This window comes from Myodes glareolus, chromosome 6 (assembly GCF_982192425.1).
Source record: "Myodes glareolus chromosome 6, mMyoGla1.1, whole genome shotgun sequence".
In the NCBI taxonomy this organism is placed as follows: domain Eukaryota; kingdom Metazoa; phylum Chordata; class Mammalia; order Rodentia; family Cricetidae; genus Myodes; species Myodes glareolus.
In genome coordinates, this window is record NC_142031.1 from 113851845 (window position 1) to 113877885 (window position 26041).

At 50.4% G+C, this 26041-nt stretch overlaps 1 protein-coding gene across 8 annotated transcripts in view; it reads right to left on the reverse strand.

Annotated features, from left to right (window-relative positions):
- Nucleotides 1-26041, reverse strand: part of Prkag2 (protein kinase AMP-activated non-catalytic subunit gamma 2) — a 266876-nt gene that overhangs the window by 150438 nt on the left and 90397 nt on the right. The window contains exon 1 of one of the 8 annotated variants that reach the window (XM_048440229.3): nt 7075-7628. The exons of the other annotated variants lie outside the window; for them this stretch is intronic. Coding sequence (XP_048296186.1) covers nt 7075-7168 — 94 coding nt within the window. The 5' untranslated portion in view covers nt 7169-7628. Of the gene's footprint in view, nt 1-7074; nt 7629-26041 lie in introns of those variants that run through there. 8 annotated transcript variants of the gene reach the window in all.

Below are 26041 nucleotides of genomic sequence, written 5' to 3' on the forward strand. Positions count from 1 at the left end.
AACCTCCCCATCACTGAAATTCTTCTGCAGGCCTCTCTCATGGTACAAGCAGAAAGAAGAGCACTTTACTCAGCCCATGGGAGTGGCAACTCTGAATTCCACAGTCAACGGGTGTAGCGTGGGCTGTTTCTGGCTTGACTCCCAGCAAACTTAAGGTTCCAGGGAAGAAGTGTGGATTAATGTTCTCTAACGAGCCTGTCTCTGTGTTAAGACTTTCTAGATGATTTGCAGAGTTGAGGCATCACAGCCTTTTGGAGAGATAGGATGTGGGCCAAAAGAAAAAGGTTCGTTGCATGTGGTGGCAAACACCTGTGATCTGGGCCCATCTGGGACAGGAGGATGGATAATGAGACCCTATTTAAACACCTGTGATCTGGGACAGGAGGATGGATAATGAGACCCTATTTAAAAGCAAACAATGAAAAGTGGTCTTTGGCCCCCAATGGAAGCCATGTATTATTAGCCTTTGCCTCTGACCTGGAATTTCTGTGACTGTTGGGTAAGACCCTCAAATGTATGCTAGGCTGTTGGGCCTCTCACCCGTCCCGACCTCAAGGCTGGGAATGAGCGGGCACTGCTTCTGCACAAAGTATTTCCACCCAGCTGAAGACTGCATCAAAATCCGGGAGGAGAAATTCCTCACCTCTCTGTAGCCCACTTCCTGGCTAGTCCTGCCACCTTCTGGGACTGTGTAAGCCTCAGCCATTTCTCTGTAGGAGGACCATGATCTTTGGGACCCATCTCATTCTGAGTAGCCTATGTCTATGTTCCAAGTCATGATGTCTGGTGCTTGGGCTCAGAATGAACTATTTTCTTATTTCACAATTGTTATTTTCTTTTTCATGTTGACAGAAAGAACAGGTGTGATATGAGTTATTTCCAGGAACACTCTGGGAAGGCTGACTTCTGCTGAGCCTTGTTAGTGTTTGCTTTAACTTAGGAAATCAGCTGTCGTTGGTTTGTGTTATCTCTTCCTGTTCATGGTTGGGCCCCTCAAGCACCTTGGGTCCCAACTCACCATAGCTTCCTTGTGAGTTTATTTGAGGCCCTCACTGCTTCCTGCTACAACAGGACTCCTAGACCTGGGCCCTGAGCCTGAGTCCGTCTATTCACTACTTATCCTGATGGCTCCGGTCTCCATTTCTCCTGGGAAGCCGCCTCTATACCCAGCCACATAAGACTAAGATGCCTGGGGGAGGCGATGCTCCCCCGGGGGCTAGGACTGCACCGAGCCCTTGCATAAGAAGTTTAGGGGAAAGCAGAAGGGCCCACTGAGGCTTGGGGCCAAGGATACAGGGTGGTGTAAGAAACCACCCGGGCTTCAGAGAACGCTCAGTGTTGATTTGTTCTTTAGAGTGTTCAGAATTCACATGTTTTTCCTTCTCGGTTCCTGGAGCACAGATCACAACAGAAGGAAAGATTCTGCTTGCTCTCTGCAGGGACTGAGCTCTTATGTTTCCCAAGGCCTGGAAGCTGGGTGATCACATCATCTTGGGCACCATGGTTCTTTGTTGGCCAGGTTTAAAGATTATGGTGGCCGGACCAGGGACTGATTGTGGCCCAAGACAGGTTAACCCAAGCGCAGGGTCACGGAACCCTGAAAGTCGTCTCCTGAACTCACGCTCCTTTCTAACTCCCCCGTCCCCACCCCATTCTTTTATTCCTTCTTGGTTCGGTAGGCTTGTTCTAGTTTCTAGTACCTTCTAGTATCTTCTGACACTCTGCAATGTTTCTGGGCCCAGCATCATTTGCCTACTACTGAAAGTTTGCTTAGAGCCTGGATCTCCAGAAGAGCTGCCCTCCAAAGTCACACTGCTCCTGGGAGCCCCAAGCCACCCAGCATGCTCCTCACTGACAGCCATGTGTTCTCTTGGGTCTCCCGACAGGACAGTTTCTAATGGGCTTCTGTGGGTCGGTTTTATCTTCCTGACCTGCACAGTGCTCTGGTCAGAGCAATGACTTTGGGCACCTGGGAGGGGAACAGGAGAGGGAAAGGTCAATTGGACCTTGTCTCCCTCACCCTCCCTCCAGCCATCGCTGCCCTGAGGTGCTGTGACTGAACTGCCCGAGGGAAGGTGCCTCTGCCACTCCCCTACTTGTCACTGACTGATTCAGCCTCTAGGAGAGAACCAGATTGAAAGCTGGCCCATTCCATGTCCAGGCTACATGTGGACTGGTTCTGCAGGGGAATGGCCCACAGATGGCAGGTTTCCAGATCCAGGCTAGAATGAGGTGGGCAGGAGGTGGGCCTGGCCCCGGTGGGTTCATGAACTAGAGATGAGTGGCCGGTGGCTGGCTCCTGGTCCCAGACACTGCTCCACTGACCACTGAAATGTTATTGTCATCCTAGGAAGGCGCTTGTCCTAACTGATAAGTTCACTGTGTCTCTAGTCTTCTGTGTGGTACAGAAAGGATGGAGACCAGCTCTGGGCAGAGGCCAGGTTTGCAGGGCCATGTGGAAGAAGGCCCGGCTGAAGCTCAGCTCAACCCTCCCCTCATTCCAGTTTCAGCCACAATTCCTGCCCTTAGCACTTCAGCCATCTTCTCCAGACACTCAGGGGCTTTACTTCACACCAGTACAAACCGGAGTCCTGCTCAGGGCTGTAAGATGGTGTTTAAGGGCTCAGTTCACCATCCTCTGTCCTGCTGCGCCAGCCTCCCGAGAGTCTACTCCTCCACAGCCTGGTCTTTCTACTCCCTGCTGCAGCCACGCCCTGTGAGCCTACCCTTCACACGCCTTTTAGACCTCAGCACCATGTTATCCTACAACAAAAACCCATTCTTCTGCCAAAACAAGTCATTCGCACGGTTCCAGTTCTGTGTGCGGTAAGGGAGGTCAAAGGTCAAGGTTGGATATCTTTCTTTTCATTCCCCCCCTTAGTGTCTGGGACATGGTCTCCACTGAACCTGGAGCTCCTGGATTGGCTAGACTGAACGCCTAGGACCTGCCTGTCCCCTGCCCCAAGCCTACTCTGGTGCGGGAGAAACAGTTATACAACACACTTCACATTGTCGCGGGCACTGGGGATCTGAACACAAGCCCTCCTGCTTCCACTGAGTGACTGTCCCATCTCCCACCTCCCCCAAGATCCCACTGGTACCAGGAGTTCAGAATCATCAAATTCAAAAGAGACAGTGAGCAAAATGAGGGTGGCTGGGGACTGGGGCATGGAAGAAGTTTAACGGGTACAGAACTCTGGGGAATGATGAGAAGCTCTGGGGGGGGGGCACAGAGTGGCCGCTGCGGAGCAGTGCGACATTGCACTCACAATCCTTAACGTGACTGAGTCACACACTGCCACGTGGCAGAGACAGCAAATGCTGTGCTATGTATACTTTGCCACCATTAAACAAAGAGCCTCACTGTGCATCTACCCTCACGGGACTGTAAGTCCCACACAGGATTGACGTTTGCTTGCTGCTGCGTCCTCAGAGCTAGGGACCAGCAGAAAGTGGAGCCAGTGGAACCGTCAGGATACGGGAGATGGCTGGGCCTGGAAATGGGTGCCATTATCTCCGCCTGTGCATGACTGAAAAGTCCTACTATGAAAAGATAAAAACTGTGTTGGAGTGTTTGCAGCAAATTCACTCAAGACACTCAGGGCCAGCAGGTGTGTGCGTATGTTTGGGGGTATGGACAACAGAGACAGAATGAGGACCATGATGGGAGAGAATGTCACTGAGGAAAGGACAGAGCAGACAGACAGACCTTGCTTCTCAGCCTTGACCTCTGAGGCAGAGCTTTGGGTGTTCTAGGGCCATGTACACTCCAGGTCTGTGCTACATTGACAGGCTCAGACATCTGTGCCAGTAAGGCTTGACGGTGTAGAGGGAGGCGGCTGATGGTGGGGGGAAGAAGGAGGCTTCTCACAAAGTCATGGCTCAGTGGGAGAGCCGCAGGTGGTCACAGGTCAGGGTCTCATGCCAACCAGGTTTTATTTGACTCTGCCCACACTGCAGGGGGTGGAAAGGAGGCTGTGGAGCGCTGTTTCCCTCCTAATCTCCTTTTACATCATGGCTGTTATCTCCAGCTGCTCTCTGCTGACCCAGTCTGGATCTCTCTCTACTGAAGAGACAGACAAAGGTGTACACAGAAACTTTGCCTGGCCCGCAGAGCACAAAACTCCATGTGCGAGGTTTGCCTGAGTGCAGTTGCCGTCACAGTCCACGCTCAGTCGGGCCCAGCACGCCGTGACCCAGGCGGTCAGTTTTCCAGCGATAGCCTCCTACTTCCTGGTGAATGGCCTACAGCTCATTACCAATGGCTCCCGGACAGGGCAGACCCCAGGTGGCTGCTAATCCTCTTCAGCTGTTCTGGAAAGGCACGAGCCTCCCGGGACAGCCGCGTGGAGCCAGTGCAAGTGTGCATGGGTGCATGGGTGAGTGTGGAGGAAGCCTGTGAACCTATGAATCTGTGTGCGCGCGCGCGCGCGCGTGTGTGTGTGTGTGTGTGTGTGCGCGCGTGTGCGCACACGCGTGTGTGCGGGACAAAGGCATGGACACATCCAGGAAAGACCCTGGATGAAAGGCAGTGTGCGTCTGTCCTGTCCCCACAGGGAGCAGTTCCACGTGTTGGGATTATTAGTCTCTGGAATATGGCTGTGCTGGATGGTTTTATGTCAACTTGTCACAAGCTATAAAGTCATTAGAGAGGAGGGAACCTCAATTAAGGAAATGTCTCCATAAGATTAGGCTGTATGCAAGCCAGTAGGACATTTTCTTAGTGACTGATGGGGGAGGGCTCAGCACACTGAGGGTGATGCCATCCCTGGGCTGGTAGTTCTGGGTTAGAAGAACCACCATGGAAAGCAAGCCAGTGAGCAGCACCTCTCGACGGCCTCTGCATCAGCTCCTGACTCCAGGTTCCTGCCCCGGCTTCCCTCAATGATGGACACACAATGTGGAAGTGTAAGCCCCACAAACCCTTTCCTCTCCAACTTGCTCTTTGGTCATGGCGTTTCATCGCAGTTATAGAAGCCCTAAGACAACTGCCCAGCTGCAGAGGAGAGTCAAAGGTTAGAAGAGGCGGGTGCTGACCACCTAAGGCTTTCTCTGGGGACCCAGAGAATAAGTCACAGGCAGGCACCCCAAACTCCCATAAAAAAAAAAAAAAGGCTTGTGTGAAATTCCCCTTGGTGCAAAGAACATAAAATCTTCCACCAGAGTGGCACTTCCTAGACAGAGAGGGTGACCCCGCTGGAAGGGGGCATTGTTAGGTTATCATTTTTAAGTAGAGAAAGGGCATGGCTGGAGAGCAGTTTGAGCTGTGGGGGACATGTTTCCTCAGAGCCCAGGAAATCCTGGGTGGAGACCTGGACGGTCTCACAGAGTGGGCTGGGTTAGCCAAGCAGAGTTGGGAGGAAGCTTCCTCCACAGGTCATAGCCTTTTCCTTTCATTCAGGGGGCCCAGACCTGATGTAATGGAGGAGCTGCCCAGCTCCTAGCTCAGTGTGATGTTAACTAAAGGGAAAGCCTGGAGCCCAGAGCCCTGGTACCTGACAGTGCCCCAAGCTCCAGAGGAAGGCTCTGAGAGCCCCCATGTCCCTGACCCCGAGGGCAGAGCCAGCCTTTTCAGGCTCTTATGAGACTTGGTGGAGATGGAATTATTATTTCTGATCCCAGGAGCTTAGGAGATGGGATGGCAGCCAGATCTCACATCCCAGGGCCGAAACCACTGTCTGGCACACACCAGGCGTTTAATAACAGGTCTGCATGCCTATCCCCATTAGCAAAACTAGACTTTTCGTTCAATAACAGGGTCAGATTTAATTCTGTAGTAAATGGGCATTTACTTCTTTGTTATCTAAAAGGAGGTCTTGTTTTCAGACGAATCGCTGGCTCTCTGGTTCAGACGACCCTTCTTCCTTCCCACACTGCTGAGACAGTAAATTCACCCTGACACTCAATGGGATTCTACTCTTTGGTTCATTTTGCAGTTTTTTTTTTTCCTTTCATGAGACCAAAAACTCCTTGACTCCAGGAATCCCTATCTCCATGCGAGCCCTCCTCAGACCACTGAGGTTCTCTGGAGTACTGATGTGGCAAGAGGTACAGGCAGACAGAACATCCTTTTTTTTTCTTTTCAGATTGTACCTTGTGTATTATATACACCTTATATTTCCTGCCCAGATGTCCTGTCAAAGTCACCGTACTATTAAACCTGTGACAAATTTTTACCAGTTGAAATGTCACATTCTTTTTTTTTTTTTTTTTGAGACAGGGTCTCATGCAGCCCAAACTGCCCTTGAACTTGATTTGTGACCAAGGATGACCTTGAACTTCTGATCCTCCTGCCTCCAGTTTCCAAGTGCTGAGATTACAGGTGTGTGCCACCATGCCCAGTTTTACTCAGTGCTGGGGATAAACCCAGGGTTTCACACACACCCTAGGCAAGTACTCAAATGAGTCACACCTCCAGCCCATCTCAAATTCTTAAAACATGACATCTACCAACCAAGGTCGAGTGGCCAGATATCACCCAGGTCCCCAGGAAGTAAAGAAACGTGGGCTCCCCCTGTAGTGCTCCATATGAACAGAACGCATGGGCTTCCACTCCAGCAGGTCCAGGAGATGAAGCACAGACATGTGGCCTGGTGTTGTTCCTCCCAGGTCACCCTCAGCCCACCAGATCTCTTGCCAGAGACCAAGGGGATGGAGTCCCTTCCTCTTAATGGATGACTTTCCCTACACACACATTCCATTTGGAACAACACAAGCTGGCGGTTTCCACTCAGCCCCCATCTTCCTTAAGCCACTGTTTTTTCCCAAACCAGTAACAATCCCAACTGACCCTCTGAACCCCACGGGGTCAGGTGAGCTGGGAAAAGAGAACCACTACAGGGAGAGTGATGATGCTGGCCGGGCAGTTACTAGGAGCAGCATCGCCACCAGTTAGAGCAGTAGTTATCCCGTTACCTGAGCCACTGCCTCAGGGCTATGCCACAGCAATAAGGAGCAGCCTGCAATACTCAGACAGGTGTACACACACACACACACACACACACACACGCACGCATGCACACACGCACACACACACCATGAGACAGCGGAGAAACAGAAAGGGCAGGGTCCTACCAAAAAGGCCATGGGGTTCCGACTGGCGCCTCTGGGTGCTTCGGTTTTGGTCCTTGGGTTTCTTGTTGCCCCTCAGACTTCCAAAGCGCTTCATGAGTCACTGTGGCCACAGAAGCGGTGACAGGTGAACATATCAGAACTGGAAGAACCAGCATGAGCCACAGCTGGGGACCAGGGGTTCAGCAGAAGGGGAGCAGCATCAGCTGACAGGTGCAGGATCCCTGAGGGTCACAGCTTACCCTGCTGTGAGAGCAATCCAGCTCAGCCACAGCCCGTGGGTCTGACTGCCTTCCCCACGATCTCTCAGATTAGCATGAGATGAGGGTCATGCTCCAGGACCAGCCTAGCAGCCACAGGGAATGTCTCAGCAGCCTCACTCAGGTCCCTGAGACGTCCGAGCAAAAGCAGTCTTGACTGGCCGCACCTCTCCTCTCCCGGCAGCCGGAGTGTCGTCTTGCCTGTCCTTAAGTAGGCAAGAAGCCACTGGAGGTACGAACAGAACCTTGCAGGGGATCTGTTTATGTAGTTAAGGTCACCAGCTCACTGACAAGCTCCGGGTTATTTATTCTCTTTAAACTTAAAGCGGGAGGGGAGCCCAAGTAGGCAGAGCCAGCACTAGCCTGCTAGTCATGTGCGGATCTGCGTGATGTCTCTTTAAGAAGACTGTAAAAGGAAACCACCCTGTACAGACAATTCTTGGCACCAATTGGCCAGAGCACATTCCCATTATGACATGACATCACACAACTATTTTGATGCATGTGCTTCGGGGCTCAGAGAGCTAGAAGGCTCCAGAGGCTGCCCGAGGAGAAGCCCGGAGAGCACCAGGGCTACACTGCTGAATCTCTTCTAGGGAACACAGCAAGAGCATCTCTGAGGTGAGACAGGGCTGCCCTAGGATCCAGCAGGTCTCAGGCCAGCATGGAGTCCAACTTGCTAAGAATTGTAAGGCAGAACTCAGATTTTGGAGGGGACCTCATTCAACTCCTTGGATTGTAGATGGGGAAATGAGGTTCAACCAAGCACCTGTGGCCAATGACAGAGGCAAGACTGGAATGCTGATCTCATTCACCATAAGCCCAATGTCCGACCTGACAAAGCATGAAACCTCTAGTTCATACATGTGTTGTAAGTAAATAAGAGGGAGAGAGGGGAGGGGGAGAGGGAGAGGGAGAGAGGGAGAGAGGGAGAGAGAGAAACTTGCTTTTTTGATAGCTTTTACTAAAGAAAGTTACTTGCTCTGTTACTAAGTAGCATTGTGACCTTGAGAAAGCCTCTTCCTATCTATGGGACCCAGCGGCCACCTTTGTTAGCCCGGATGAGACCAGGTCATGGCAGGATTTCAAGTTCTAACGGTCTGGGGTAGAGAGATGACTGGGTGGTTAAGAGCATGTACTTTGTACTGCTCTTTCAGAGAATCTGAGTTCAGTTCCTGGCACCCATGACACGCAGATCACAACCACCTGTTACTCCAGCACCAGGGGAACCAGAGGGCAGCCCTCCTTCCTCTTTTTTTAAATTTTTTAAAAAAATTTTTTTGCCTTTATCAGCACCAGCATTCACATGCACAAACCCATTCTCAGAAACACACACATTAAAATGTTTAGAAACCAAGTTCTAATAATCTAAACTAGTAGTGATGGAATCTATGTGGACGCTCCCCCAATAACTGCTGACCTAAGAGTTAGCCAAATGGCCCCTGCGCCGACGGTGACTAGCTTGGATCCTCTCACCTCCCTGTTTAGATGGTATCATCTTCGAAAACTGCACTGATATTGGTATCATCTTTGCTATTTAACATAGCATCTGAAAATGAGGGGGTTTAGGGAGACAAGAAGGGGACACTCAGTTTGTGAGGAGGACCCAAATCCACAAGAAGCCACCGTGAGTTCAAGCCTGGCGGCTCTTCGCGGGTTTGCCACTCTCTCCCACAGAGTTTAGCACTTCCGGTTACCATCTGCTCACCCTGAAGCCCCTCGGATAAAACGATGGCTCCCATGAGAGCAACACGGTGAGAGAGCACAAGTTGGAGGGAGCCTGGCTAAGAGGGCCTCTTGTCAAGCAGAAAGAGGCCCTGGCGAGGGCAGCTCAGGACGCCATACAGCAGAAGTGCTGAGGTCGGAATGAGGGCTGTCTCTCACAGACACACGATTGAACACTTGGTCTCTGGCTAGTGGCACTGCTGCGGGAGGCTGTCGAACCTCTGTGGTCTGGAGTCCAGCTAATGGAACGACGTCACTAGGGGTGGGCCTGTTCTGGTTCTGACCCTCTTTGACAGTTGAGGGTCATCCCTACTAAGTTCCTCGTGACGGAGGGAACCTGACTGCAGTCCTGGGTGCTGTGAAGTTGGGGAACCAGCCCTGGCACAGCTGCTGGGGTTGTCCCCACTTCCCCATGTGAGCCCCTTGTTTCAGTCATGATGAGCTGGTCTCTGTTCTTGGGGCACACTTTAGGTTTCTAAGCTGCAGATGCCAGTGGCCACCAGAAGCCAGCCCTTCAATCTGGCCAGGCCTCCAGTACAGTGGCAGGGTATCCCTGCAGTCAAAATGCAGTGGCCCAAACTTATTGTGATGAAACTCTGCAAAGATGAAGTGCGCAGATTTTAGAGTTTCACGTTTAGGTTTTTAAGAATTTAAATAAACTCTGCTTAAAACAAAAATTAAACTTTTCTCAACTTAAAACTATAGTGGTCCAGGCGTGTTGACACACACCTTTAATTGTAGCACTAAGGAAGCCAAGACAGAAGGATCAAGAGTTCCTGACCAGCCTGGGCTACACAGTAAGACCTATCCCCAGGCAAAATGAAAAAAAAAAAAAAAGAAATGAACAACAACCTAATAAAGTAAAGTAAGAAGTAGAGTGCAAAGATCTGGAAGGACCACTGAGCATACATAAGGAGGAAACATACACGAATATATACACTGAGCATACATACAGAGGAAACACATGAATATACACACTGAAAATATATACAGAGGAAACATACATGAACAGACATACTGAGCATACATACAGAGGAAACACATGAATATACATACTGAGAATACATACAGAGGAAACATACATGAACATACACACTGAACATACATACAGAGAAATATACATGAATATACATACTGAGCACACATAAAGAGGAAACATACACAAACATACACACTGAGCATACATACAGAGGAAACATACACGAATATACACACTGAGCATACATACAGAGGAAACACATGAATATACACACTGAAAATATATAGAGGAAACATACATGAACAGACATACTGAGCATACATACAGAGGAAACACATGAATATACATACTGAGAATACATACAGAGGAAACATACATGAACATACACACTGAGCATACATACAGAGAAATATACATGAATATACATACTGAGCACACATAAAGAGGAAACATACACAAATATACACACTGAGCATACATACAGAGGAAACATGTTTTAATAAAAGAGTATGTGAAAGATGCTGTAATGTTCTTTTTTAATGTGAGTACATGCATGCACAAGTGGATGTGTGTGCTGCATGCACATGCATGGGGGCTAGAGGTTGATGTGGGCTGCCTTCCTCGATTGTTTTCCTCGTTATTTTTTGAGGCAGGGCCTGTCCCTGGACCTGGATCCTGGCAATTTGCTAGACTAAGTGGCTGGCAATGACCCCAGAGATTCTCCTGGCCTAACTCCTCAGTATGGGGGTATTGAACATAGGGCTGGGTCCAGCTTTTAATGTGGGTTCTGGGCATCCAAACTGAGGTCCTCATGCCTCTGGGACAACACTTCACTGACTGAGCATCTCCCCAGGTAACGATATGAGCATCCTGACACTAGAAAATGAGACTACGTGGGAAGAGGTATCTCAAAGTTACCAAATAAGAGCAGACGAGGTTCCATTTATAAGGGAAATGCAGAGCAAACGGAGGCAGGCGCAGTGACTTGCGTTTATCTGGACACTCACTCAGCAGGTGGTGATTAAACCTCTGGGGAATGTTCGAGGCAGCTGCTGATTGAGGGGATTTGGGTGCTGTAGACCACTCAAAGACACCGCTGTTCTCCAAGAACGGTGTTTTCATTATCCAAGTAATAACTACCATTTACCAAGAGTCTCTTAGAAGCCAAGCAAGGCACAGGGCAACTTCACAGTTGTCTTTTCATTTTGTCCTTACAAGGCTGAGGGGCAGGTATCGATAGCCATGCCAGCTAAAGATGAATACCTGAGAGTCAGAGTGGCAGCTGACAAGTCAGGGCAGGGGGCATGGACTTGAACCCTGATTCAGATGAATCTGAACCTGTCTTCCCTCTGCACCACAGTCCTTCCTGCACGCACACAATACTATGACAGGGCCCCAGGTCAAAGGCCCCTCTAGATCCCCCAAGCCCTGCCTCAGTGAGCTCACTAGGAAAAAGAGAATATGCAAGAGTCCACAGCCTTCAATTTACCTTTGACCTCCAGCCTGGAAAGTCTAAAAGCAAAAGAGCCAATCTTGAAAAACCCAATCTGCATCCCCAAGGGAGCTCATGACACGCCAGGAGTGCTGACCGACTTGCAGGTGAGCCCTGCATCTGAAGTGCCAGGAAGAAGAGCTTGTGTCACTTTGGGATTCCCAGGTGGCTAAGCCTGTGGGGCCAGGACTCACTGTTGCTGCCCAGCTCTGGCCTTTGCTCTGAACTTACCCAACAGGGGCATTTGGGGGAGGGGGTCTTTGTCGAGCAACTCAAGAATGTGACCAATTAGATGAAGGGAAAAAGAGAATTCCGTGTGTCCTCGGGGTCACTGGCTGCTACTGAGGGGGAGAAGAGGAGTGGTCGGCAAGGCCCAGCCTGAGCTCTTTTGACCCCAGTTCTACAAGATTTGGGGGAGAGGTGTAATGCTAAATGATTTAAATCATGCTTCTTTTTTCCCCACGTATACATATTCTGCATGCTTGTGGGTGCATGTGTGTCACGGTGTGAGCTTGTGTGTGTGCACATAAAAGCCCCAGGCTGGTGTTGGAAGTCATACTCAGTACCTCGTCTACCTTCTTCGTTGAGACAGAGTCTCTTGGGCAAACCCAGAGCTCACCGATAAGGCTAGTCTCACCAGCCAACCTGCGCTAAGGATCTTGTCTCTACCTTCTGAGGCTGGAGTTCCGGGCAGGCCACCCAGCATTTACAAGGGCTCTGGGGACCCAGGCTCCAATCCACAAGCATGCACATCAGGTGTGTTAGCCACTGAGCCACCTCCCCAGCCCACGAGTGTAGGATGTATTTTAATATGTGTTCTTTCAAAAAAATTTAATACATTTTAAATTAAAATAGAATGACATCTGTTCCCCTTCCCTTTCCCCCTCCAGCTCCTCCCAGGTATCCTCCCCCACTTCCCATGCCCCCCTCAGATGGACAACCTCTTTTCTTTTATTGTTACATACATACAAATGTACAGACAATGGCACAGGGAACCCCAGCAGCACAGACACTGAGAGAAACAATTAATAAATGGGAACTCCTGAAACTAAAAAGCTTCTGTAAAGCAAAGGACATGGTCAACAAGACAAAACGACAGCCTACAGAATGGGAAAAGATCTTCACAAACCCTACATCAGATAAAGGGATGATCTCCAAAATACACAAAGAACTCAAGAAATTGGACACCAAAAGAACACATAATCCAATAAAAAAAATGGAGTACAGACATAAACAGAGAACTCTCAACAGAGGAATCTAAAATGGCTGAAAGACACTTAAGGAAATGTTCAACATCCTTAGTCATCATAGAAATACAAATCAAAACAACTCTGAGATTCCATCTAACATCTGTAAGAATGGCCAAGATCAAAAACACTGATGACAACTTATGCTGGAGAGGTTGTGGGGAAAAGGGAACACTTCTGCATTGCTGGTGGGAGTGCAAACTGGTACAGCCACTTTGATGTCAGTGTAGTGATTTCTTAGGAAATTAGGAAACAACCTTCCTCAAGACCCAGTAATACCACTTTTGGGTATATATCCAAAGGATGCTCAATTGTGCCACAAGGACATGTGCTCAACTATGTTCATAGCAGCTTTGTTGGTCATAGCCAGAACCTGGAAACAACCTAAATGCCCCTCAATCGAAGAATGGATAAGGAAAATGTGGTACATTTACACAATAGAGTACTACACAGCAGAAAAAAAATAACGATATCTTGAAAGTTGTAGACAAATGGATGGAGCTAAAAAACATTATTTTGAGTGAAGTAACCCAGACACAGAAAGACAATTATTACATGTACTCACTCATAGGTGGTTTTTAAACATAAAGCAAAAAAACCCAGCCTACAAACCACAATCCCAGAGAATTTAGACAACAATGCGGATACTAAGAGAGACTTACATAGATCTAATCTACACGGGAAGCAGAAAGTAGAAAAAGACAGGATCTCATGAGTAAATTGGGAGCTTGGGGACCTTGAGGGAGGGTTAAAGGGGGAGGGAAGAGACAGGGAGGGGAGCAGAGAAAAACGTAGAGCTCAATAAATATCAATTAAAAAAAAGAAAAAAAAGAAACACTTCAAAAAATGTACAGACACATAGGTAAACACAGCTTGCTGGTCTGTTTTTGTTCGCATGTATGTGGTTTTGGGTCCGACCACTTTGGACCGCATCACCAAGAGGGCTCCCCACTGTGGGAGGCGAATCCTAGCTCTGCAGCAGTCATTAGCTGTCTGGAGCTCTTTGTCTAGGAGTGCGACCCCGTGAAAATTTCCCCTTAGTGTGTATTTTGATGCTGCACTGTTCCTGTCTTGTTTATACAGCCATTTCTAGAAGAGGCTGCTTTACAGCAGACTTCCTGGATTTCTGGTTCTTATAATCTTTCCCCCCCTCCTTCCACCACGTTCCCTGAGCGACACTTCATACTCCGTAGATACTCTCTAGCAATGTTCACGGCTACCCTTATCACCAGGAAATAGAAATGGAAACAGTCCCTCTGAAAATGAAATGTTCTTCAACAGATGACTGGATAAGGAAAATGTGGTGTGTATATACACAGTGGAATACTATTCAGGAGTAAAGAAAAATGAATCATGAAATTTGCAAGTAAATGGCTGGACCTAGAAAACACCCCCTACACACACACACACACACAGAGAGAGAGAGAGAGAGAGAGAGAGAGAGAGAGAGAGAGAGAGAGAGAGAGAGAGAGAGTTCTTAGCTCTAAATCTCCAGGTGTAACTGTAGTTCTCAACCCTCACAAAGAAGCTTCTCTCTACAGCAAATGATGACCATCACAAACATCCACAACTGGGCACGAAACTGCGGAGGCGAACGGACTGTGGAGGCATCACGGCTACATTCCTGCGCATTCTCGCTGTCGCTGTCAGCTTAGATTTCCAGCTATACCTCTGCCCCTAGCAGCAAGAAAGATTACTAAGCGCTGAAGCCCACAGCCTTGGGATAGTTCACACTTACAGCCTACACCATTGTTTTGTCTCGTACGTCAATCTACTGTGCTCAGGGATTCCATCCCCTAAGAGAAACACAACAAGCATGCACTGGTGGGATCCTTGCAGGTGGTTCAGCTGCAGTGAAGCGGGCCAGGGACGCAGGTGGAGCTTCTCGGCCAACAGTATGGCCTGTCCCTGGGGCATGCATAGGCTGCCTGTCCTGGAACCCACGGAAGGACTGTGGCAGCTGTCTGACTTTTGGAGTCAAGCCCTGCTCCGCACTGCAGTGGGCCATAGGATGCCCACAGGCCTGAGTCTTCTTACACAAAGGGGCAGGCTTTATAGATGTGATGGATGCCACAAGGTCAATTACAGAAAAACAGATGAAAATCAGACTGTTCAATAGATGGCAGTGCCAGGGCCAGGGGAGGCCACGGTCACAGACAGGCAGTCAAAGGGGCTGTAGACAGGCGAGGGATGCAGTGCTGTACTCCAGGGTATACACGAGGTGTTCTCATGCTCTGGGGACAGCACACACTGCACTGTGGCTGTAGTGAGTGCTCTGTTGTAGTCCTGAGAGCTCCCTGGTGACCCTGTCATCTAAAGCATGCAAATAATCTGTTTAATCCTTGGAGGGTTCCTGATGGTGACTGGCCATGTTTCCACACAAGGAAGACATGCTAAGACACCTGCTGTCCAGTAAGCTGGGTATATTTTAGACTTGAGGTTGGGTTCTACCCAGAACTGGCCAGTGTGGCTCTTAGTCTCTGCTGAAGATACCACGGTGGCTACCCAACCTCCATCTACACCCCCAAAAGACCCCCTCCACATGACTGAGTAGTGGATGGGACTCTGAGAGCTTTAGCCTCATCCAATGACACGGTCAGGGACAATTTCATTCTCTTGCTATCTAGAAGTCTATGGAATGCCCACAGAAATGATTCTTGACTAAAATCGCATTTCAGAAAAGCCATTAAAGCCTCATTACCACCGAAGCTACTCTGGATATCATGATAAATTTCACTAAAGTTGTCACAATGACCTAGAGGAGATAAAGGCAGCTGAGACCCAGGGAGCATCATCTTCACACTTCGGGCACCTTGATCCACTCATGAGAAGGGTGTCTCTCGATCTAGTGCAGAGCTGCTAAGGATTGTAACGCCTGTGCTCCAGGGCCGGTGTCCCCACCCAGGGGTCACAGCTTGCCTGGTAAGCGTGTTCACATGTCCTGTGTGGGGAGACTTCCCCAAAGCACTTTCCCACGTTTTCAGCATGTTGGGAGGAGGCCAACTGCTGTTGTTCAATCTAGGGACAGACGTTCACAGGAAGCTTCAGGCCTCCAGAATGGTCTGGGAGAGAGCTGGGAATCTTTGACCCACTCCACAGCTTCCTCATCCAGGTACAGTTAGGACCCAGCAGCTGCTTTTCTGTTGCAGGGGTACAAGGAAAGCAACTGAGGGCACACCGACCAAATCTCACAAAATCTCGCTCACAACCCTTGGAGAGTTGTGACCCTCACGGGGCCTGAAAAGCACCCAGGTCCCTGAGAGGCTGCTGCCAATCAAAACCTTGGGCTGTGAGGTAGAGATCCGTCCGGAGCAGGGCGCAGTGTGTACACTGGCAAGAGCACGCCTGCCGGTTACAAAATAGTGTGTCATATTTCACAGAGCGTTCTAAAGGTTGTGCTGCGCTTGGTTCTTAGTGAACTTGCCCTTAGGGCCTCCCTTATTCCTCTTCAGGGACTGTGCTTGAGTCACACCTCTGAGGCCTGGCCCTCCCCACCTGACTCAGGCAACCATGTGGCTCCAAGTCACCCCAGAACACTCAGGGTCACACCTAGCCTCGTGGTGCCGGGGGGAAGGGGGGTGACACTGGGGTTGGGAGGGTCTGAGTGACACGAGAGTGTTTGTTTTGGCAAAGATAAACTCAGTTCACCCAGCTCAGCTCACACCAATACCGTCTAAGCCCAAGAGATTTGGTCGCAGGCAGTCCTACTGCCTCAAAACACAGAGAAGTGCTGAGTGTTTGCTGTGAAAGTGTGAGGGCCTGGGTCAGGATCCACAGAAGCCACATAAAAAGCCAGGTGTGGCTGGACATTCCTATAACCCAAGCATCGAAGAGGGCAGCGACAGGAGGGCTGCTGGGGTTTGTTGGCTGCCAACTAGCTGAACCAACACCAAGCCTCCGCCTGGTTCAATGAGATGTCTTGTCTCAAGGGAATGGAGCAGATAGGAATAGGATGCTTGCACCCCCCCCCCCACACATGTACAGAGATAGGGATAGAGTGTATGTACCCTGACACACATGTACAGAGATAGGGATAGGGTGTATGTACCCTGACACACGTGTACAGAGATAGGGATAGAGTGCATGTACCCTGACATGTGTACAGAGATAGGGACAGAGTGCATGTACCCTGACACATGTGTACAGAGATAGGGATAGAGTGTATGTACCCTGACACACATGTACAGAGATAGGGACAGAGTGCATGTACCCTGACACACGTGTACAGAGATAGGGATAGAGTGTGTGTACCCTGACACACGTGTACAGAGATAGGGATAGAGTGTGTGTACCCTGACACACGTGTACAGAGATAGGGATAGAGTGTGTGTACCCTGACACACATGTACAGAGATAGGGATAGAGTGTATGTACCCTGACACACATGTACAGAGATAAGGATAGAGTGTATGCACCCCGACACACGTGTACAGAGAAGTGAAAACCTACAGCTATAATTATCTTTAGCCAAAATGTTGGAACCAGGAAGTACGGAATCTATAGATCTCTGAGCCTTGAAGGAGCCGCATGAGCCCGTGCAGGGCTCTCGGAGCCCTTATTTCATCCTTTCTTGGGGTCCCTGTACTTGGGAGTTGACAGGATCTGCTCATCAAGTTTGCTGTAAAAGCACGTCAGGGCCACGGCCTCATAGGTCCCAAGGATCAGCTGCTTTGTAGCCCAGAAGACAGATCCTGGGCTCAAGGGGCCTGGAGCCGTAGATCTAAAGGTTAAACATCAGATATTTTGATTAAAGCCACAAAGTAAGATAGGAATGTGGTCCAGCTGTGGCAGGGGAAAGAAGACTTATGAGTTCCCGGGCTTGGCCAAAAGCCAGCATCTGGCTGGCCTAATCTCACCTGCCAGGCGCCTGAGCAGGGATGCCATTTTCTGGGACCTGGGGTTCCTTTGAAGGACCCCCAACTGCTATTGAATCCACTCACTCAATTGGGAATTCAATGACGGTGAGGTCTGAACTGAGGGTTGCCTTTGATCAGTTGCTTCTCAAAGGGGGGTAAAATGAGGTGGCAGATAGAAAGATTTCCCGTTCTCAGGTCAAATGCAACCCCTGAGAGAAACCTGGGTCCACCGCAATCTCGAGCAAATTAAACAGTTCTTCAACAATTCTCCTGGAACACAGACGGTTACACAGCAGGCCCGGCTCATTCAGACATCTTAAGGGGGTGACGAAAGACCACACAGCAGAAACACCCCACGGGCAGCACAGCATCCGCCACGGATGTCATGGCACCGGCTGTTCCCAAGGCCTGTGCCCTCATGGTCACTGCCCTCGTCTTCGGGTCATACTTCTGAGGACAAACTGTGATCTCTAGCCCCACCTCCTCCATTCCCTCCCCTCCCTTAATTTCCACAAATTCAAACGTCTACGTGGAGCAAGCACAAAGGAACGGTAGTTCTGGTCATCACCGAACCCAGACCTTTGTGTGTATCAAAGGATTTCATCAAAAGAGTGAAGCAGACTCACAGAAGAGAAAGTATTCACAAGTCATATATTCACAAAATATCCAGTTTCCAAAATCCCTGTAAGCTGGTAACACAGACGACACAGTTGAGGACAGGCAGGAGGGGTTGAGGAGACCGGAGCACTGGCTGCTCCCTCAGGACCCAAGTTCAGTTCCCAGCACCCACACCAGCTGGCTCACAACTCCCTATTAACTCCAGTTTTGGGGAATCCTAGGCCCTCTTCTGGCCTTGGCAGACATTCACATGCATGTGGTGTGTGTAAACACATACACTCTCTCTTCTTCTCTCTCTCTTTCCTCTCTCTCTCCCTCCTGATGAATCTTGAATGGAAAAACAAATGTGCTGGAGGCCCCGTCAGATACTCCCCCAAAGAAGAAGTAAGAAGGCCACACATATTTGAGAAAATCTCCTGGGAACCACAAATCCTAACCATGGATGTGAAGAATTTCTACCAACAAAAGAGATGGGGAATCTAGAACCTTAATACATCCCTCCTGAGAACGGGAAGATGGCGGCTCTTCCCTGAGAAAGACTCCCCATCCAAAAACTAAGGCAGACTTAGTTAGGAATTAGAATGTCACTCTGTGGCGCCCATCACAGCTTAGGCAAGATTCCTGATTGCTTCTAAAAGTAGCAAGTCAAAATTGGATGAGAAACGTTGTTTATATAATATTCTAAGTAGCTGCCCCAGAGCGCTGACTTATCACAAAGGGAAATAAACACTTTAATAATAAAGTGGAGAGCCTCACAGTGCAGACAGGTCCCGGCTAGTCACCAGGGCTCCTATCACCAGGAAGGTGCTGGAACAGTCACGGGCTCCCTGCTGTGAGGCCCAGGCACACAGAAACAGGCCTGAGGCTTGCCTGCCAACGGCTAACCCTGAGTCTGATCATGAGGAAGTGCTGGCACACCCAGAGTAAGGGCAGCCACACAATGGCTGGCTGTGGCCTGTAGCAGCCGGCCCGGGCAAGTACTGAGGTCATGGAAGATGAGACAGACAGAGGAGCTGTGGGGAGCTGAGGGCCAGGAGAGCCGGGGCCACAGACTCGGTCATGTCTGGGATGCTTCCAAAAAGGATGTCATTAGGACAATTTGCTGAATGCAGACAAAGCCCGAGTGGAGCTAATCACTCTTGGTTGACATCAGTTTCCTGGACTTGATAGTTACACTGTGGAGGAAACACCTTATTTTCATAAAGCCTTAAGGGGCTAGGTGGTGATTTGCAACCTGTGGGCCAAGATCCCTGGGGTCACAGATCAGACATCCTGTACAGCACATCTTTACAATTCAATTCATAACACTAGCAAAACTGCAGTTATGAAGTATCAGCAAAAATAATTCTATGGTAGGGGTCATCACAACACGAGGAACTGTATTAAAGGGTTGCAGCATCAGGAAGGCTGAGAGCCTCTGGGTTAGGGGATGCTGTTCCTGTAACCCAGTCTCTGTCGCTCTGAATCTATACAGACAAGCACCGCCTGGGGAGGGGAGGGGATGGGAGGGGAGGGAACAGACAGACAGACAGACAGACAGAGAGACAGATGTCGGATATAAGCAAGTGTGGAAGGATGTTAGCTTTGTGAGTTAGTTAAAAAAGACAAGAGACCCCTTTAGACTGCTTAAACATGTTTTAATGCGTGTCTATCGGGCATGTGTATGTGTGTTTTCTGCTGCACATGCATTCAGGTGTACCTGTGTGAGCACGGATGTGGAGGCCAGAAGCACAAATCAGGAGTCTTTCTCTACCACTCTCTACCTGAGCATTCTTCTCCACGTTATTGTTGTTGTTGTAAGTTTGAAACTGTCAACATGGAATGCTACTTTTAAACCGTAATTGAAAGAAGCTAGGGGCATAGCTCATGTTTGTCTAACATGCATGAAGTTCTGGCCTCAACCCTCAGCATCACGTACACCACCTGCAATCCAGTACTTGGTGGAGGTAGAAGGATCAGAAGTTCAAGGCCATCCTAGTTACCAAGTGAGTTGGACAACTATGTAAGAACCTTGTCTCAAAAGAGGGTGGAGAAGGCTTGAGCAGTAAAACGGTGAGGACAACGATGCCATGCTCACTAGCAAGGGCTTTTATTATCTCCAGTACAGCAGGAGTGTCCTTCAGGCAGGCCTGGGAGGACCGGAAGACTCTGTGATTCACTCCCAGCAGCCACAGCCCAGTCTGGGCTGGCAGGGACAGGCGCTCCTCCAGGGGACTGGTGCATGGCAGCCACCAGAGGGCGCCCTCCTGGAGCGGTACTGGGTGCCAGGCCACATAGCTGTGCCATGCGATGGCTACACTTTTCAGGAAACCCGGATGCCACACATACTTTTCCTTTCTTTGCGGACAGGCTGGATGAGTCACGTTTCTCAGGAGCCTGCGGACCTGCCAGCTGCTGGGCTCTGGACAGCTCCAGCTGCAGCCAGTGAGCACAGGTCCCAGGGAGGTTGGCTGGCCAAGGCTGGGTGAGCTGTGGCCTCTGGAAAGGAGCTGTGCTCAGGGAACAGGGCAGTCAGAGTAAATCTAGTTTTGTTGGGCATTGAGCAAAACTCATGCTAAGTCTGGACGCCGGCATCTGAAGACACACTCAGATGGCTGGTTCGAGGCCCTCTGCGAACGCCGTGTCTCCTATTTATACATCCTCCAGGTACCTGTCTGCAGATCATCTATCTGTCTCTGGGCGGCACATGCAGCCTCCTCCCCACTCTGCAGCCCCCCCGCTGCGCTCACAGCCTTCCTCACACTCTCCTACTGCCCTTTTGTCCCATGTCCACAGAGACTGAAATGAGAGAGGAGGCAGCCCTGGTGGCTGCCTAAAGGGCTCTTCCTGGAGCAGGGCAGGGCTCCATTCCCTGGGGACTGCAGAAGAGGTGGCCCGGCCCGCAGCCAGGTGTGGCATGACATACTCTGTTCACTGTACCCTAGCTTTTTTGGAAAAGCACCCTATTCCTCACAAAGATCGCCATCAAGGGAAGAAGTATGCTAGGGTTCCCTCCCTGTCACCCCCTACACACACACACATCGTGAGCTCCCTCTCCACTGTTCTTCTCCGGCCATACTTCAGGAAGGCTAGTGACTCCCATTCTCTGTCTCTTCAGTGTCGGAACCAAGTTCCGGGTACCACAGCGTCCTCTGAAAGCTAACCGCAAAAGACGCACTATTGGAGACCCACAGTTGGAGCCCCATGTAAACCCCAAACACACGGCCACAGACACAGAAGGCAGCGCGCCCGGTGTACCTGAGAGTTCCCGGCAGGGAAGAGTCTACAACATTCCCTTACCAACCTGTCTGCTGCCACTGTCCTAAAGGGCGAGGCTCCTGTCTCTAAAGTGCTGGCAGTAACTGGACAGATCTGTAACCACAACCCAGGCCCTGGGACGTGGCCCCACAGTCATCAATGTCCCCAGTTACTGTGTGTGTTCTCTCATCTGCTGCTTGCTCTTCCCTTTCCCACGGGCCACAGACCCTGGAGACAGATGTCTGGTTCCTTCTAAGGCGGGGAGGGCTGACCTTGGTAAATGCATCTGGCTTGGGTACAGTCCCTATGGCTCCCATTGCTCACGTTCCATCCCCCATGAGTCCCCCCTTGGCTGTTCTACATTGTCCTCCTTCCTAAACTCTCCCACCCAGGCTGGGAGGGCTTATTATTATTTTTTCTAATCTCTGGGTCGCCTCTCAGGCTCTTGTGGCTACCTCAGCGCTCCTTCACCTCTCAACTACAGAGTCACATGAGTGTAACCATCTAAGCCCAGACCAAGCTCTTCTGTTGTTAGTACACAGAAGTTCCCTGCAGGACCCTGCCTGGCAGGGAATGTGAACAGTGTCCTCAGCAGAAGGTGCCGGAGGCTCAGGAAGGTTCGTCTGCAGAGCCACCAGCGGTGCTCCCAGACCACAGGGCTGCAGGACCACAGGACCACACTTACTCCACTTCAGCCCCGGCCCTTCTGTTCCTGCTCTGTACTTGGACACAATGGCCCATTGATCCACACAGGCTGCCCCACTGCCCCGTGTTTGTTCTGCAGGGCAAGCTGGGGCAGGGCCCCTCAGCCCTGGGGAAGCCCTTGGCATGTAAATTGTAGACTTGGAGACTCCAAACTGAAGCCTTGAAAGCCGGAGCTCATTCTTCCCCACACAGCACAAAACCTTCGGCGTTTTATGGGAAAACAGACTTTTATTTGAAAAATAAACTCCCAGTTGCTGGGCTATAAAGGAAGGGCTGTCTGGGATCCAAGGCCGCGACGGTGTGAAAGGGCCTGGAGTCTGACAAGTTAAGCAAACTCCTCTGCCGACGCATTCAGATTTCAAAGGCTTTCGCGGAACACACTCTGATAAAGATCCACACTCAGAGAAAGGGGGTCATGTGCAGTCACCCTTCTCAGGATGCTACAGAACCCCCGGCTTCCTGGTAGAACCAGGGCACTCTAACCACAAACAGAAAACGAAATTCCTCAGGAGGTTCGGAGTACACATGACCGTGATCAAGGCTGAGCTAGTGTTAGAAATCCGAGCTAGAAAACATAGCTTCTACGTCTCCGGCCAGAACACAGCGTCAGTCCCTCCATCCAGCTGATCTTCCACGCCCGAGCCAGATTCGACTGGCAGGCATTCCAAACCCGCCTCAGCTTCTCTGACCATCTAGGGTGGTATTTCCCCAACTGCAATCGCTCCCTCCACCCAGGTCATAAAATCAGCTGTGCGTATCTCATACAGCATGCGAAAATAATAGAGACACAGAAGACAGTCCAGGGGAAGTCCTGTGTCATATTAGATGACAAGATCAAATGATGTGTGTGGGGGGGCGGATTTGGAGGTCAGCCCTTCGGTTGTCCTTCAGGTACTATCTACCTCACTTTTTGAAACAGTTTCTCACCGAACCTGGGTCTCACCAATTAGGTGAGGCTGGCTGGCCAGCAAGCTGCAGGGGTCCTCTGTCCTGCCTTCCCAGCACTGGATTGGAAGAGAATGCCACCTACGCACCTAGCTTTTTTACATTGGTTTGGGGGCTTGAACTCAGGTTGTCAAGCATGCGTAACTCAGTTGTCTCCCGAGCTCTCAAATGTATCTCCTACTGCATGTGGACTGAAGGCAACAAGAAAAATGTTCAAACCACGCTGCAGGGAAGCTGCACGGCTTCATTTGCATACTCACGGCTCAGATTTTCCACTGCCAGGCTCACGCAAATTACCCAGGGGCCAGGGTGTAATCTCCTCCTTTGGATTTTCCCCTGTCCCGCCTGGGGTTACAGTCTTGGCCTGGAATAGCCTTTCTGTAATCAGTAAGGATGTCCTGGTCAGGGATTTTTTTTTTTTAAAATTCCTTTCTTTCCTAGTAGGACAAATAAAATGTCCCAATGCCAGTGGGGCCACTTCCATCAGCAATGGTCACCGATTGCGGACCACTGCTCACGAAAACAAGATGCTATTTATTGCTCAGTGGGGACCGAGAGGCTGATCCAATGTTATCTCATCTCACTTCCCAACACCACTGCCAATACCATGATCACGGGGGGGCCTGAGAAGACACCTGCTTCCCCGACAGCATCTGCTGGCATCTGCAGGGTTGGTGAAGGCCGGCCTTTCCTTCCAGGTTGCAGTGCCTCCCACCGGCAGCAATGTGGTGTAGGCTTTCCCACGTGGGTGGCCCTCGGTGCACTGACTGGGACTGGTGGGATGGTGGCCGTAGATGGGGTAGGACTGGAGAGCTGGGGGAAGAGCTCAGCATGTGGTTTTCAAAGAGACCAGAAAGCGAGAAAAGCCAGTCCGGAGGCAGCAGACTACAAAGGTGCATGTGGTAACAGTTTGGCTCACACTCTGGAGGACTGGTCAAGCCAAGCATAGGCAGGCACGGATTTCTAGAGAAAACAGGCCTGAAGAGAAGGCTCCAGGGAGGCTGGCGCCTGCTGGATTGGCATCCAGTCTGCTCAGTGGTTCTCAGAGGGTCCTCACTTTTCCATCCCTACTGTCTACCCTGAGCAATAGTCACACAGACTCCTACAAAGGGCATCATCCCTCCGACACCTGAGGGCTCCCCACTCCCCCCCCCCCAACCATTCATTTAAAGCCTAGAATCCTGGGCTCCTCCAGGGAGGCCCCGCCCTCTTTTGACCTCACCTGCAGCTAGCTCTGGTCCTCTTCAGATCTGTCCACACTGACCTGCTCTCTGAGGGCTCAAAGAACAGGAAGAAATGAACCGCCACTCCCCTGCCAAGTACGACGTCTTCGCAGCTGTCCATCTGAGCCCTCTCTGCCTCCGTCCCGCCCCGGACCAAATGTCTTCCCACCATAGAGGCTGCTGCTGATATTTTTGTATGTAGCACCACCCCTGCATCCCTCTTGATTTTCTTTATGGCACAGCATGCTTATGCCTGAGGTACACATGTCCCACCTGCCCCCACGAAACCCGCGGGAAGGCAGGGAGGGACAAACTGGTTTGCTGTCGTCTTCCCGGTGCCTAACGTTTAGCAGGGCCTTGTGAGGCATGGGCTGACTGTCAGAGGTGTGCATCTTCGTTGTAGCTTCCTTATTTTGCAGGGACAAGACGTAAATGGCTGGTTCCTACTTCGTTCCTCTGGGCAAGGCTACAGCCCCGCCTGCCCAAGGCTCAGCGTGTGAGGCTGTAGCACCCCCTAGTGGCCAGTAGGCCACAAAGCCAGGGAAAGACAGGCAATTTAAGAGGCCTGCATGCAGGGCCATGTCTTGGACACTGGGACCCCAGCTTTGCTCTCTCTCATCTTACACATTTCCACATTGCGTGAGTAAAATCAGATAAAAAGCCAGTGGTGGGGTGCACTGGCAATCTTAGCACAGGAAGAGAGGAGACGGGGTCCCTGGGAGTCCCTGACTACTCAGAACAGTCTACTTACAAGTTCCTGGTCAATGAACAACAACAACAACAAAAAGGTGGATAATAAACGAAATTTGACATCTGGGGTTGACCTCGTTCAAGCACACACGTGCCCCCCCCCCCCCACAGCTAAACTTTTCAAAAGATAAACTAAGGTTGGAGGGGAAGCAGAGGGAAGAGTTAGCAGTGACCTTATGACAAACCACGAGCAGAAGGTCTTCCCGCTGAAAGTCTCCTGAGGGGTCTGCCTGGCTGGTCCCCTCATCAAGGGAGACTTTACCCAGATGGCAACTGATATACTTACTTAGCTGCTCCACACTGTCTCTGGCACATCCCTAGCCTCCTGAGCTCCGAGGGGCTGTGTCTCTAGTCCTGCCAGTGTCTGTGTCAGAAGGAGTACAGCCCCCACCAGTCCACCCGTCTTTCACATTGCTTTGTTTTCCTCCAGCAGGGTGGGGAGTATTAAAGTTTATGCTCCTATGCTCTACTTCCCCACATCCCGGCCCTGTTTTTCAGAGGTCACCATTTGGAAGACCCAGCTAGAGCGTCTGCGTGTCTCAGAATTGACACAAGACTTCCATGTGAGGAGTGAAGACGCGGAAAAGAAAGCACGTGAGGCGGAACACTTGGAGACCACCCTGAGGGTGCACAGGGCTGATCCCTGCACCTGTGCCCGTCCTGGCCTCCACAGAGCAGACCCTGGGGCCTCCCAGACTCTTGTGCTGAATTTACTTCCAGGAGAACATGGGGTTCCTGGAGAAGACTCCCAGATAAGGTGCATGTTCTGTTCTGCTAGCTGAACCCCTTCAACCTTGATTGAAGAAGAGTGGGAAGACGCTTCCTCAGGAGTCACGTGGAAGGCCTGAACTTATTCCTGTTTCAGCCAGGACACTAAAAATCCAGATCATAATGCATTGTCTATATGGGCTTTGGCTGCTGTCATCTTTTACT